The sequence below is a fragment of the Lepisosteus oculatus genome, chromosome 7, assembly GCF_040954835.1.
Source record: "Lepisosteus oculatus isolate fLepOcu1 chromosome 7, fLepOcu1.hap2, whole genome shotgun sequence".
NCBI classification, from domain to species: Eukaryota; Metazoa; Chordata; class Actinopteri; order Semionotiformes; family Lepisosteidae; genus Lepisosteus; species Lepisosteus oculatus.
Window position 1 is genome coordinate 45,449,537 of NC_090702.1, and position 12,574 is coordinate 45,462,110.

General features: G+C 38.4%; 1 protein-coding gene across 1 annotated transcript in view; it reads left to right on the forward strand.

Moving 5' to 3' along the window:
- Nucleotides 1-12,574, forward strand: part of cftr (CF transmembrane conductance regulator) — a 39,572-nt gene that overhangs the window by 741 nt on the left and 26,257 nt on the right. The window contains exons 2-9 of the mRNA XM_015352344.2: nt 747-857; nt 1,826-1,937; nt 5,396-5,611; nt 5,714-5,803; nt 6,707-6,870; nt 8,441-8,566; nt 10,167-10,413; nt 11,900-11,992. Coding sequence (XP_015207830.1) covers nt 747-857; nt 1,826-1,937; nt 5,396-5,611; nt 5,714-5,803; nt 6,707-6,870; nt 8,441-8,566; nt 10,167-10,413; nt 11,900-11,992 — 1,159 coding nt within the window. The remainder of the gene's footprint in view (nt 1-746; nt 858-1,825; nt 1,938-5,395; nt 5,612-5,713; nt 5,804-6,706; nt 6,871-8,440; nt 8,567-10,166; nt 10,414-11,899; nt 11,993-12,574) is intronic.

The following is a 12,574-nucleotide window of genomic DNA, read 5'->3' on the forward strand; positions in this document are numbered from 1 at the left end:
CGACGTGCCTGAGGATCAGATTTCATTAAAGCTTTCCCGAGTTATAGGAAATTAAGAAGTCAGCTATTGTTTAATGAATTCGCATTTTTTAATTCGATTTTCTTATATGATGTGGTTATGAGTTAACTATTGTTAAACATTGCCAGTGTTTTTTTTAAATACTTTGGAGCGGGAGATCTTCTTGGTGTCAAAATGTGAGAATACAATTATCACAAATGAAAGTATTGAAAGCTGTGAAGTAATTCATCATTAGTTTTCTTCACGTAAAACGTAGTTTTAGAAAACATGTACTCTAGTAAATAGCGAAAACCGTAACTACTGCTGAGTAGATACAAGTAAATACACCAGTGTGTTTTGTACAACTTTTTCAACTACTGTATGTGTTAAAAGCTTGCATAATTGTTTGTGTTGTATATTCTTTCCATAATATATTAAATTTAATCACAGACAACATTTGTTCTAGGAGAAGCAGTGACTGAACCATTGTGACATTGTTTGTATACTTACTGTAGATGACAGTTGTTTCTCAATAAAGGCAATTAGGTTATAATAATTACAAACAAAGATCCCCTTCACACTCTATTTACTTAAGTTTACAATAGATACTATTGACATGTATGATATCTGTCATAAATCTGTGAATGTAGATCTATGTTCAGTAGGTAGTAGTGGCATTTATAAATCAGTGATACATCTGTGAATGTACTGTAGGTCTGATTTATGATGATTTGTTTTTTTTTTTACAGGTGGGCTTCACCAATTTTGAGAAAGGGATACAGGCAGAAATTAGAATTATCAGATGTTTATCAGGTGCCTTCATTTGACTCGGCTGACCATCTTTCTGAAAGACTAGAAAGGTTTGCATTTATCGCAATCTTTCACTGAAGCTTTCACGCGCAACGTCCAGAAAATTGTATTTTTACCTTTAATTGCAATAATACCTTAATCTGACTATTTTAGTCTTTGAGTACAAATATTTATTGATATATCCATTATATATAACATTTCTGTTCTGTATGTACATTAAAGAAAAACACTATAAATAACTCTTTCTTGTTACCCTTTTGTGATATGCACTGTAACCATCATCTTATGTTTTGAATAGCAGGTCCTTTAGTTGACCTGCTATTCAAGTGTATTTCCTACTGTATTTCCAGAGAAACCCTGTACAGTACTTGTTTTAGCAACTGAAACTTTCAGCTGTAGGTCTTACTTGAAATGTGGGTAGGCATTTGAGACACCAGACACTGTGAAATATTCCCAAAAAACACACGCCTTACCCATCGTATCTCTAGCAGTCTATGCGGCTATATTGCCGATTATAATTAAAAAGTCTTGCAAATGTCACCAATTAGGATATTTGCCATTGAAAGCGCAGGCCACCCCCAAATGTCACCTCTGTCATTCTTTAAAGACACAAACATGCGACTTAAAAGATGTTTGCCCTTGTTTTTACCCTGTTTGGGACTGGAGCTCCTCCAGGCCCTTATTTTTACCATTATTTGTGTATTTCTCTTTAGATCTCAGCAGTTCTCTTACATAAGCATGAAACGTGACCTTTTAAACTGCCAGCCCCCTGTTGGGTGATATATAGTTAGCCATTTTTAATCAGCCAAAAATGTGGTCTACTGGGAATTTGAACTTTTATTCAATTAACAAGTTGGTACCCTTTCGATCTTCAAGGTCTCTGTGTACTTTACTGTTTAATAAGTTAGCCAGATCTCCCTGGTTATACGTGAGTCAACCTAACTATGTGAAAAAAGCTGTGTAGTCTGTTTCCACACAGTGACAGTTTTCTAATTGCCTTGTTTTCGGTCTTTGGTAGAGAATGGGACAGAGAACTTGCATCATCGAAGAAAAATCCCAATCTTCTCAATGCCATTCGCCGCTGTTTCTTCTGGCCCTTTGCCTTTTATGGAGTCCTGTTGTACTTTGGGGTAAGTTTCTGACTCTTAAGTTGTATCTAAAACAGGATGAAAAGAGATTTAATAAGAACAATATACAGTATGGGTTTCATTATTTAAGATGCTCTCATTTGTATTTGATATTAACATTTAATTATACTTATTTCGCAGTCCCATTCAAAATTAGGATGTTCTGCATTAGATGACCAATTAAGTAGGCATACTCCTTAATTCAGTAGCTATTATCTGTGTGGACCTATGACGTTATTTTATTATCAACTGGTGTTTGATGTGTTCCGTAGTGGAACACTTCAGAAACGCAACATTTGTAGTCTTAATACTAATAATTCTTAAGTTTTGTGAATGTTAATCGAGAAATCCAAGCATATTTTCATATACCTGCAATAACAATCCATTTTAATATGAAAAAAAACAAACAAAACTGTGGCAATAGGGCTGCAATAAGAACTGTGAGGATGTGTTTTTGTACAGTATGTGCAAAGGTGATGTCTGCTTGCATCTGTCTGCATGAATGGCACACAGATTCTCAAGCTTTTAATAAAAAAACATCAAAGTCAAGTCTGAGAAAAAGTGGCATCAAGTTTGGGAATTTTGTTTGCATAGATATCACAAAACACACTCAATAGTTGCATTCAAGGTCCATTCATCTATCATCAGATTTAAAGGAGACACTGGGGATTGTTTCCACACAGGAACAGTTATGGTTGCAGACTCAACTGGTAATTATTAAACAACAATAACCTGATAATAAACACCATTCTCCCCAAGAATGGGAACCACCTGACAAGAATATCAAGCTGCTCAGTTGCTTCTTCAATTGTTTCTTTGAAACAACGAAGGCTAAGATATTTTTCTCTACCTAGTTCACGTCCTGTGTCACATACAGTACATTAGCAGACTGTATATACAGTACTGACCATTAATAGGAATGTCATATGCATTGTTTGCTCTGATGAATATCCTGTAGTTTGATGCAGTGACTATACAGTGTGTGTAGTGGTCTCATCTGGCAATGATTCAGCATTTGCATACCGGATAAAAATCAAAAGACTAAGTGAGGTCTGTGTTGGGGAACAAAAACATTTTGGTGGCAATAGCCATATCGGTGTGGAAGACCATTACTGCTGACTTTAGGATTCAGCTTGCTGCCAATGGTCATCGCACATCACGGTCTTATACTGAGCATTGTTCAAAATCTGTGCCCCATTAACCAACTCGGCAACACTAAAGTCATTACAATCCCCGAATCTTTTCATTTTGGAATCCGTGTGCCCACATGGCAATGGTTATCAAAGACATTCTGTGTCCTTCTAGAATTAGTATCATGCATTGGCCGACTTTTTATAACAAGACGTTATAACTTAGACGTCCTGAGCACCTGTGTGTTGGGCTGGGTTGACAGATCTCTAATATTTGCTGTAGAGATTGAGTGGAGGAACATTCCTGTGGTCTCATGGAACATCTCTGCCAAACCATTTCCATGCTTGTGGTGAAGATTCCCACTTCTGTAGGAGCACATGACTTGAAAGCATCATGAGTTCTGCACAACAAGTATCTTTTGAACTTTTGTAACTGAATAACTCTTACTTGACGGAGTCTAATTTTATGAACAGGTTTGATAGATAGATACTTTATTGATCCCGTGAGGGAAATTGCAGTGCAACAGCAGCTTAACACACACAACACAGCCACAGTGTAACAAATTATATAATAATAGTACAATACATACAATACAATACAATACAAGAGTTACTCACAGTCCGGACACACAAGAACAAACTAGAACAGAACAGTACACAGAAAATCGTATCACACATATGAATATAAATATAGATGTAACTATAGATATAAATATAAATGTATTGCACAGGTCCCTGGCATATATTGCACAAAAAATGGTTGTAAACGGGAAAAATAAAAATAAAAAGAAAGAGAACAGATGTAGCAGTAGATGTGTAGATGCGTTTAGTCCAGAAACAGGTCACTGTCGATGTTGCCTCTGCCAAGATGCAAGGTGGATGCGTTGTACAGTCTTATGGCAGAAGGCAAGAATGACCTCCTGTAGCGCTCCCTGTCGCACCGTGGATGAATCAGTCTATTGCTGAGCGTGCTCTTCATTCCTGCAAGCCTGTCATAGAGGGGATGGGAGGAGTTGTCCATGATGGCCTCTAGTTTGGACATCATTCTCCTCTCAGCCACTACCTCCAAGGGGTCCAGGTCAGACCCAATGACAGAGCTTGCTCTCCTGATGAGCTTGTTCAGCCTTTTGGAATCCACTGCTCTAATCCCAGAGCCCCAGCACACCACTGCGTAGAAAATGGCACTCACTACCACCTACTGATAGAACACGTGTAGCATCTTACTACACACATTGAAGGACCTGAGCCTTCTCAAGAAGTAAAGTCGGCTCTGTCCCTTCTTATAGATGGCCTCGATGTTCTTAGACCATTCCAGTCTATCATTGATGTGCACTCCCAGGTACTTGTACGAGTCCACCATCTCCACGCCACTCCCATGGATGTAGACAGGAGTAGGTTGACCTTTTTCCTCCTGAAATCTACCACCAGTTCCTTTGTCTTTGTTACATTCAGTTCCAAGTGGTTCACCCCACACCACTCCACAAAGCTGCTGACCAGTCCTCTGTACTCCTCCTCCTGCTCACCCTTGATACAGTACATCCCACAATTGCAGAGTCATCTGAGAACTTCTGCAGGTGGCATGACTTTGAGTTGTACTTAAAGTCCGAAGTATAGAGGGTGAAGAGGAATGGAGAAAGAACTGTCCCTTGAGGTGCCCCTGTGTTACTCACTACCTGTTCAGACACACAGTTCTGAAGTCTCACAGACTGTGGTCTGCCTGTCAGGTAGTCAGTGATCCACGAGGTCGTGGAGGCATCGACTTGCACTTTCACTTTACAGAGAAAGTATTATTGAATTAGTTCCTGAGATAAGACTGAAATTAATAAAACGTCTATTTTGCTCTTCTTCTTTATGAATTGTCAGTGATATATTTTAATTATAATTATCATTATTTTTCTCTCTATGCTAAGAATTCCACATTGGGGTTTGAAAAAAAGGTGTTGGGGTTTTTAAACCTTCATGTTAAGCAACAGTAATATTTTGGCTGTAGATTTGAATTTTGTGACAAACTTATGTAGGACATTTCAAGGACAATTTGTTGGAAATCTTTTAAATCATTTTCAGAAAGGGTGAGTAAATTTACTAATGAAGATTAACACTCCTTTTTGGTTGTGTGAAAAAAAGAACATAATAGTATTGCAGGATCAGTCCTTTCAGATTACACCTTTTTTCTTATTGTCTTTTTCACTTATTTTTCTGATTGGATGAAGCTTTCCATGTCAAAGAGCTTTTCTGTTACAGCGTACAGAATATCACTTGGACTGCTGAACTTTATCACATTTCCATTACAAATGTAGTTTCTTACAGTGTTTGTTTATTTTTATAAAACAGGAAGCATCCAAGTCTGTCCAGCCACAGCTCCTGGGCAGAATAATTGCATCATTTGATCCCTTCTATGAGACAGAGCGAAGTCAAGGTTATTACATGGCCCTGGGTCTCTCCCTGCTTTTTATTACAAGATCTCTTCTGCTCCAGTCTGCCATCTTCGGCCTTCATCACTTAGGGATGCAGATCAGAATAGCTTTGTTCAGCCTTATATACAAAAAGGTAATGTTTGCTCTTTATGTTGCCTTTCATTTTTTGGCATTATTTTTTAGTTCTTTTATTCTCCATTCCGCTTACATCACCTGAACTTTTCATTTGTTCCAGACTCTAAAACTGTCAAGCCGTGTTCTCGATAAAATTAGTACTGGCCAGCTGGTCAGTCTGATGTCTGCTAATCTCAACAAATTTGATGAGGTAAGTTTTAATTAATGACTGGCTTGAATTGTGTTGTAGAAATTGCCAACATACTGTACACCTGTGCTCTTGGCCAATATGAATCAGTATTTTAAAGAAGACAAATTTAAAACATCATACTGTAACACTTGAGATTACTAGGATGAAATATATTTATACACTATAAATTATGTAACATGAATGTGATAATAAATGTCCTCTAGTGTAGATTGATTGGATGTTAGAAACAAAATCTTAATTCTGACCTTAACCCAAGGTTAGAGGTGTTTAATTATTCCTGTTTATAATGTCACTAATAACATGTTAATAGATTGCTTATAGACAGTTATTAATGAATACCTGAAAGAATATATAAGGTGGATAACATGCAATGTTTACAATTCTGACATGAATTATAATATAGGTAAGAGAGTAATAAAATAAGCGGATGAATCATAGGACTTGAAATACAGACCTTGAATTACTAACAATCCTCAAGAGTCTTGAACATTGTTTCTGTTTCATAACTCAAAGGCATCTATAAGAAATGGTTTGATTTCTATTAGGATTTAGGACATTTCTTTAGAAACCCACAATTCATCTGTATGTTATTTCATAAGGGCTAACTAAGCAACTTCATCTAACACACTGATTGAATATGAGAAAACTACAGTATGAAACCCTGTCAATTAGAGAAAAGTGAAACAAATGCTCTGAACCTCTCCAAAGGTAGAGTTCCAGTGTTGAATGTGCATACACATTGCAATTGCTTCAAAGCAATTATCACTTGTTCTTCACACTGCCCATACAAATTGGAGGTATTTCATAAGTTTGTGCCTTACTTGCAACGTTAGTTACTTGGGCTGCTCTTGCTGTGGTGGTACCGTGTCTCTAAAAGTTTGTGTTTTGTGTTTCGAATTCCAGAGCCTTGGTCTTGCCCACTTTGTGTGGATTACCCCCTTGCAGTGCATGCTGTTGATGTGGTTTATCTGGGATCTGATTGAAGCCTCATCGTTCTGTGCACTGGCTTCTCTAACTCTTCTAGCCATTGCTCAGGCCTGTCTTTCCCATAGGATGGATCCGTACAGGTGCTAAATGTTTATCCTTGTCTTCATGTTAAATGAACTGAAGAAAAAAACTTAAAGTGTTACTAGTATGCATCCTGAAAATTTTTTTTTTTTTGTGGTTTCCTAACAGCAATGACTACAATTACACAGATGTTAAGCAGAAGATTCAATAAACATAGTTCCCAAAGGTTTTCAACAAATAAAGCAGAGAAGCTAAAAGCAAGTGGATGGCACAGTAAAAAAAAAAGTGTATAGAAAGTATAGATATTTTGTAGGGGCCACTAATGACAAACAGACCTCAGTCTTGTGTGGCTGAACACCAGTATTTCCCATGAACGAGTACTGTAATTACACGGCCCCGTGCGGCCACTGCTCAACTTTTTATAGGGCCTATTGATGTTCATCCACACAAGAGTGAGCAGAAGCAGGTCTGTGAAGCCCTTAGATTCCCAGAGCTGCCTGCATGCCACACTGAACGGTGTTTTCACCTGTCAGTACTAGCCTGTCATTAGGTGTACATTTATTGATTTGGCTTGATGAGAATTATATGTGTGAATTTAGAGCAGAAAGTACAATTTGCAGTTGAGGCGGTAAATGTTTTATTACAGACGTTTATTATTGTTGGTTGTTGAAGAGGTACAATGACAGAACAAGGTATCACTGCTGGTATTCTGAATTTGATTTTAAATGCTTGGGATGTCACAGTGCTCTGTCCTCTGCTCACTGCAGTGATCCTACACACAACTGTATACATTTCAGCACTAGCACTTTATTTAAATATACAAACGTTTAGTTAATCTCACTAACTTCGTATCTAGCATTTTGATAATGGTTGCACGTTATTTTATCATGCACTAGATACACTGCAATGTAAAAGTTAATCAAATATACACATTCTTACAATACAAACAGAAACCACCATTTTGGATCCTCTGACATACAGTAGGCCCGAAGGGAACAGAGCTTCTCGAGAAAGCTGTCTTTATACAGTAGGTGCCAGCATAAAAAATGCTCTCTCAGGGGAGGGGGTTAATGTTGGAGAGGGCCTAGTCTCTGGCTACAAGGCTGAACAATTTGGATCTGAGTATGGGAGGTTACAGTGTAGTACAGGTGATACCTTGCATTAAGGGTATTGCTTTTCATTTGTACTGTATATTGTGTATATAGTCAATACTTGTCCCCGGTACAGTATTTCTACACTTGTGATGTTTTTTATAGGAGTAGAAGAAATTAATCATTATTGTACATTGCAAGTGCTGCCGGAGGCTTGTCCATCATTTGCAGTGAACAGAGATCATGTTTAAGTGTTTCTGGTAACCACTACCAACATCTACTAATACCCAACACTGGGGTGTGACACTTCCTCACTGCATTTCCTTTGATCGGCAGCTGTTTTCCTCTTTCTTACTGGAATTGTTGAATCATGGCAACAGGAAAGAAATAAATAAAAAATTAAATAAAAGGAAAAACACCTTTCATTTCACCGAATTACAGATTGCTTCCAAATTATTTTCATTGTTAGTTTTTGTCTGACTACTGTAATATGAAAACATATGTTAATATGCTTGTGTTTTTTGTTGTTGTCTTTCAGAGCTAAGAGGGCAAAGAAAATCAGTGAAAGGCTCAAACTTACATCCGAGATAATAGAAAACATTCATTCAGTAAAGGCCTATGGCTGGGAGGAGATTATGGAAAAGATCATTCAAAACATTAGACAGTGAGTAGAAGGAAACCTTTTTATCTCGTATTATTATTATTCACTGTTTGACCTTGTCGTCCAGTGGTGGAGATCCCATGTGTCTCCAAGTTTTTCTAGGTCTGTTTACAGCACCAGAACCTGATGATCTGGGAGTGGTTGGTCCCATTAATCCAACAATGAGCTGACCGAGCTTCTTAAAAGCTAAGTTGGATTGAAAACCTGCAGGCACATCTCCCCTGATGGATCAGGATTGCCCACCACAGTTCCAGCCTGACCAGATCTCAGAAACTGGGCAGTTCTGGGTGTGGTCGGTCGTGAAATGGGAGATCCGTAAGGAGAACGTTGTTGCTACTGTAAGCAGTTTTGATAGATTGTTAGGGATTGCTCTTCCCACTGGACCCAAATGTTGGTGCTGTAGGAAATGCAGTCCTTTTGGATGAGACATTACCTAGACTAGCCTAGACTTCTTGGTCATTAAAAATCACATGTCACTTTTTGAGAGAGCGTCTTGGCTAAATTCCCCTCTGGGATTACAGAACCTAGGCTACAAACCTGAAGTTTACCCTTCAGTTGGCAACGTTATTTCTCTGATCTGCAGTGCAGTAGGGCTGCTGGCCCTAATCACTGAGGTTGGGGCTGCACTTGCTCGTGCTCTACAGTGGTTACTTTTACGAAAGAGCCTGCATGTTTTAGGGATGAAGAGTGGTACATAAATGCAATTTATTAAAATTCATTGTAACCGTTCTTTTATTTTCAGAGGTTGTGTGCAGGGCCGTCTCAAGGGGTGGGCTGGGCCCGGGGCAGGATTGGGGTGGGCGGGGCCCAGGGTGGTGGGGTTCTTGTGTGTGGTGGTGGCGGCAGGGAGCAGTATTGAGGTGATGAAATAGCTCCCTAGCTGGCCTGCACAAACAGACATACAGAACCGAACAGAACTACTAATCGCCGTTGCTGCTAATGCTATCAGGTGCCAGCATCCTTGTCGTCCTCGAGATCACCACCCGTGTCCGTTTCTTCTTCGCTCCTGGTTTTTACAACAAACTTTTCCAAAGACCTTTCCCTTTAAGTGCCACATTTGCATCCTCCCTCTTCTGCTTCCTATTTCTTTTCGCCCCCCACTTTGAGACAGCCCTGGTTGTGTGCCAGGTGCCATGCAGGTTTGTAAAAGCAGAGTATAATACGGGTTCTTAATATTTTAAAAAACATATATATTTTCATAAATGTAACCATGACATACTGTAGAGTTCCCATGACAAATGTAAATGCTACTTTAAATGTTTCGTTACATCTTAAAGAAGTTAAATCACAATGTTGAGGGGTGGTTTGTGCTTTGGACTAGTAAGTAGAAGATTAAGGGTTTAAATTTTTTTAATGGAGTAATGGTGTCCTACTTTTGAGCAAGGTGCTTCACTTACTGTAGTTTGCTTTCATAAAATGCCTAGCTGCTTACATGGGTCTAACTGTTAGTGTCTTTGGATACAAGCATAAGTTCAAGTAATTACAGTAATTGTAATGTTAAACTCTTACACTAAAACCTGTTGCATGTTGCCACAAAATTCATTTTCCTCTTTCAAGTCCAGGAGTGTATTGATAAATATCCTGTTTTATTATTTTACAACAGGGATGAGATGCATCTGACCCGAAAGATTGGTTATCTGAGGTACTTCTACAGTGCAACCTACTTCTTTTCTGCTTTTCTGGTGGTGATCTGTGCCGTGGTGCCTTACGCTCTCAGTAAAGGGATTACCCTGCGTAAGATCTTCACCACCATGTCATACTGCATGGTGCTCAGGATGACCCTCACAAGGCAGTTTCCTGGCTCTGTGCAGATGTGGTATGACACCCTGGCCCTAATCAACAAGATAGAGGTAAGCATGAGAAAAGGTTGACACATATAATAATTAATAGTTAATAATTGCTTACACTTATATAGCGCTTTTCTGGACACTCCACTCAAAGTGCTTTACAGGTAATGGGGACTCCCCTCCACCACCACCAAGAGAACCACCACCACTAAACTATATGCACTGAATAATCTGAACGATGTGATTCCACTTCTGGAGTGATGTGATTGATTTTACATACTTACACATTTGTTTTTCACGTTCAGACTGAACTGCAGTACAGAAGTGCAGAGTAATTAATAATTCTTAGCTTGTGTCTGTTCATACGTCTGTAGAGTATGAGTGATTCTAAGAGTTGCTAATAAGGCATTATAATTTCTAAAAACCTGAAGTGGAACAATATATTATCTACAATACTCATACCTGTATGTATTCTGATAGTTGCCATCTAAAAGAAAATGCACTCAGTTAGCTATTGGTGTTTTGGGCTGAAACCCACATATTATTGCACATATAAAGAGTTTACAAGTTCCTTTACTACTAAGAGTTCACAGTGCAATCATTAGCTGGTTATGGTTATAAGGAGCACATCCTTAGTGTTTTTTATTACATGGTCTGACAAAGATAACAACAACACAGTAACCTTGAAAGGCCTTTCTGAGGAATTCAGAATTTAAACCAATCGATGTTGTTACAGTTGCTTACAATGTGTTAGTAAGATCATGTTTAGAATGATGTGTACAGGTTTGTGTTAAAAGATATTGCTGCTCTGGATCACATGCATTCCTGGCTTAAAGGAATGTCCCACTCTGACAGGCTAAAAGAACTTAAGCTTTTTAGTCTTGAATGGAAAGGAATACGAGAAGACCAGTTTCAAACAATCCAAATGATCAGAGACCTCTGATTGTTTGTTGATTGTTTTTTTTACTTGTGGCATTCTTCAGAATCAGAGGGGAAGCATGAAGCGGAGGACAGAAATGGAAACTTAAAGGGAAGTGGATTTGAAACGAAGATCAGGAAACACTTTTGTACTCAAAGGCTTGTGGGAATCTAAAACAAGCTCCACAGTTATCTTCTCAAAACTGGCACTCGGGCTTCTTTCACTTTCTGCCAGTTGCCTTAGCTCCTTATTGTAGCAACCAAATGAGCTGAATGGGCCCCTCTAGTTTGCGAAGTTTCTTATGTTCTTAAACCACACTACAGTAAGTCCTGTTTGTTGTGACTTGGTGCGGGGCCATGCATTTTTACATTGAAGAACACCTGTCTTGAAAGGGGCCTTCGAAAATCATTTGCTCATCCAACTTGTGTGTGGTTACAGTGTTAAATCAACACTTGGATGTGGTTTTCCACATTAGGGTGAAAAAAGAGTCCTGTAGTAAATCAAATGAAAACATAAATGACCACACTGGTAGAATATCTCCAGTACTGACTCTAAAATCTTCTTAGTAACCTTGACACGTGAGGCGCAGACGCAAAATTACATTTGCTAATTATTGATTTCATCTTCCAGGATTTTCTTAAAAAAGAGGAATACAAAGTTTTGGATTACAATCTCACAACAACAGAAGTTGAGTTGGTAAACGTAACAGCTTCCTGGGATGAGGTAAGTACAGTATGTAGAAAGTACTGTAAATTATTTAGGCAAATATTAAATCAACTGCATGTTGTGTAAAAGTTTTGAAGCACACACAATCTTTGAATGGTGTTTAGGTATTTTTTGTTAAATATGATTAGACAGGCTTCTTTAAGTTCACAAATCAAACAGGAATCAAAGAGAAATGTTTGCAAACACCTTTCACTAAAACCACATTTTTATTGGGTTGTTGTATATTATAACTATCAATGATGCACTTTAAACCTTCCTTTGATAGCTTGATTCATTGTTTATTGCTCCGTCAACTGGAGCAGGCATTCATATCTGTGTCCTCCAGGCCCTGTGTTTTTGGAAAGTCGGGGTTTGTCTTGATCATGTCCACACAATTTTCTGTTTGGACTCATTATTTTGAATCTCCCACATCAACAGTGACTCAGCAAAGTCTGTTAACTATGATGGAGTAATACCTTCTTACCTTTAAGGCTAGGCTGTTATTTTTCAGACAGGCTACTTTGTACCACACATGCCCATACACAAGAGCAACTACATAAAATATTTTATTTCAGTAGTGTCACCTGCAGATCAGCTTTC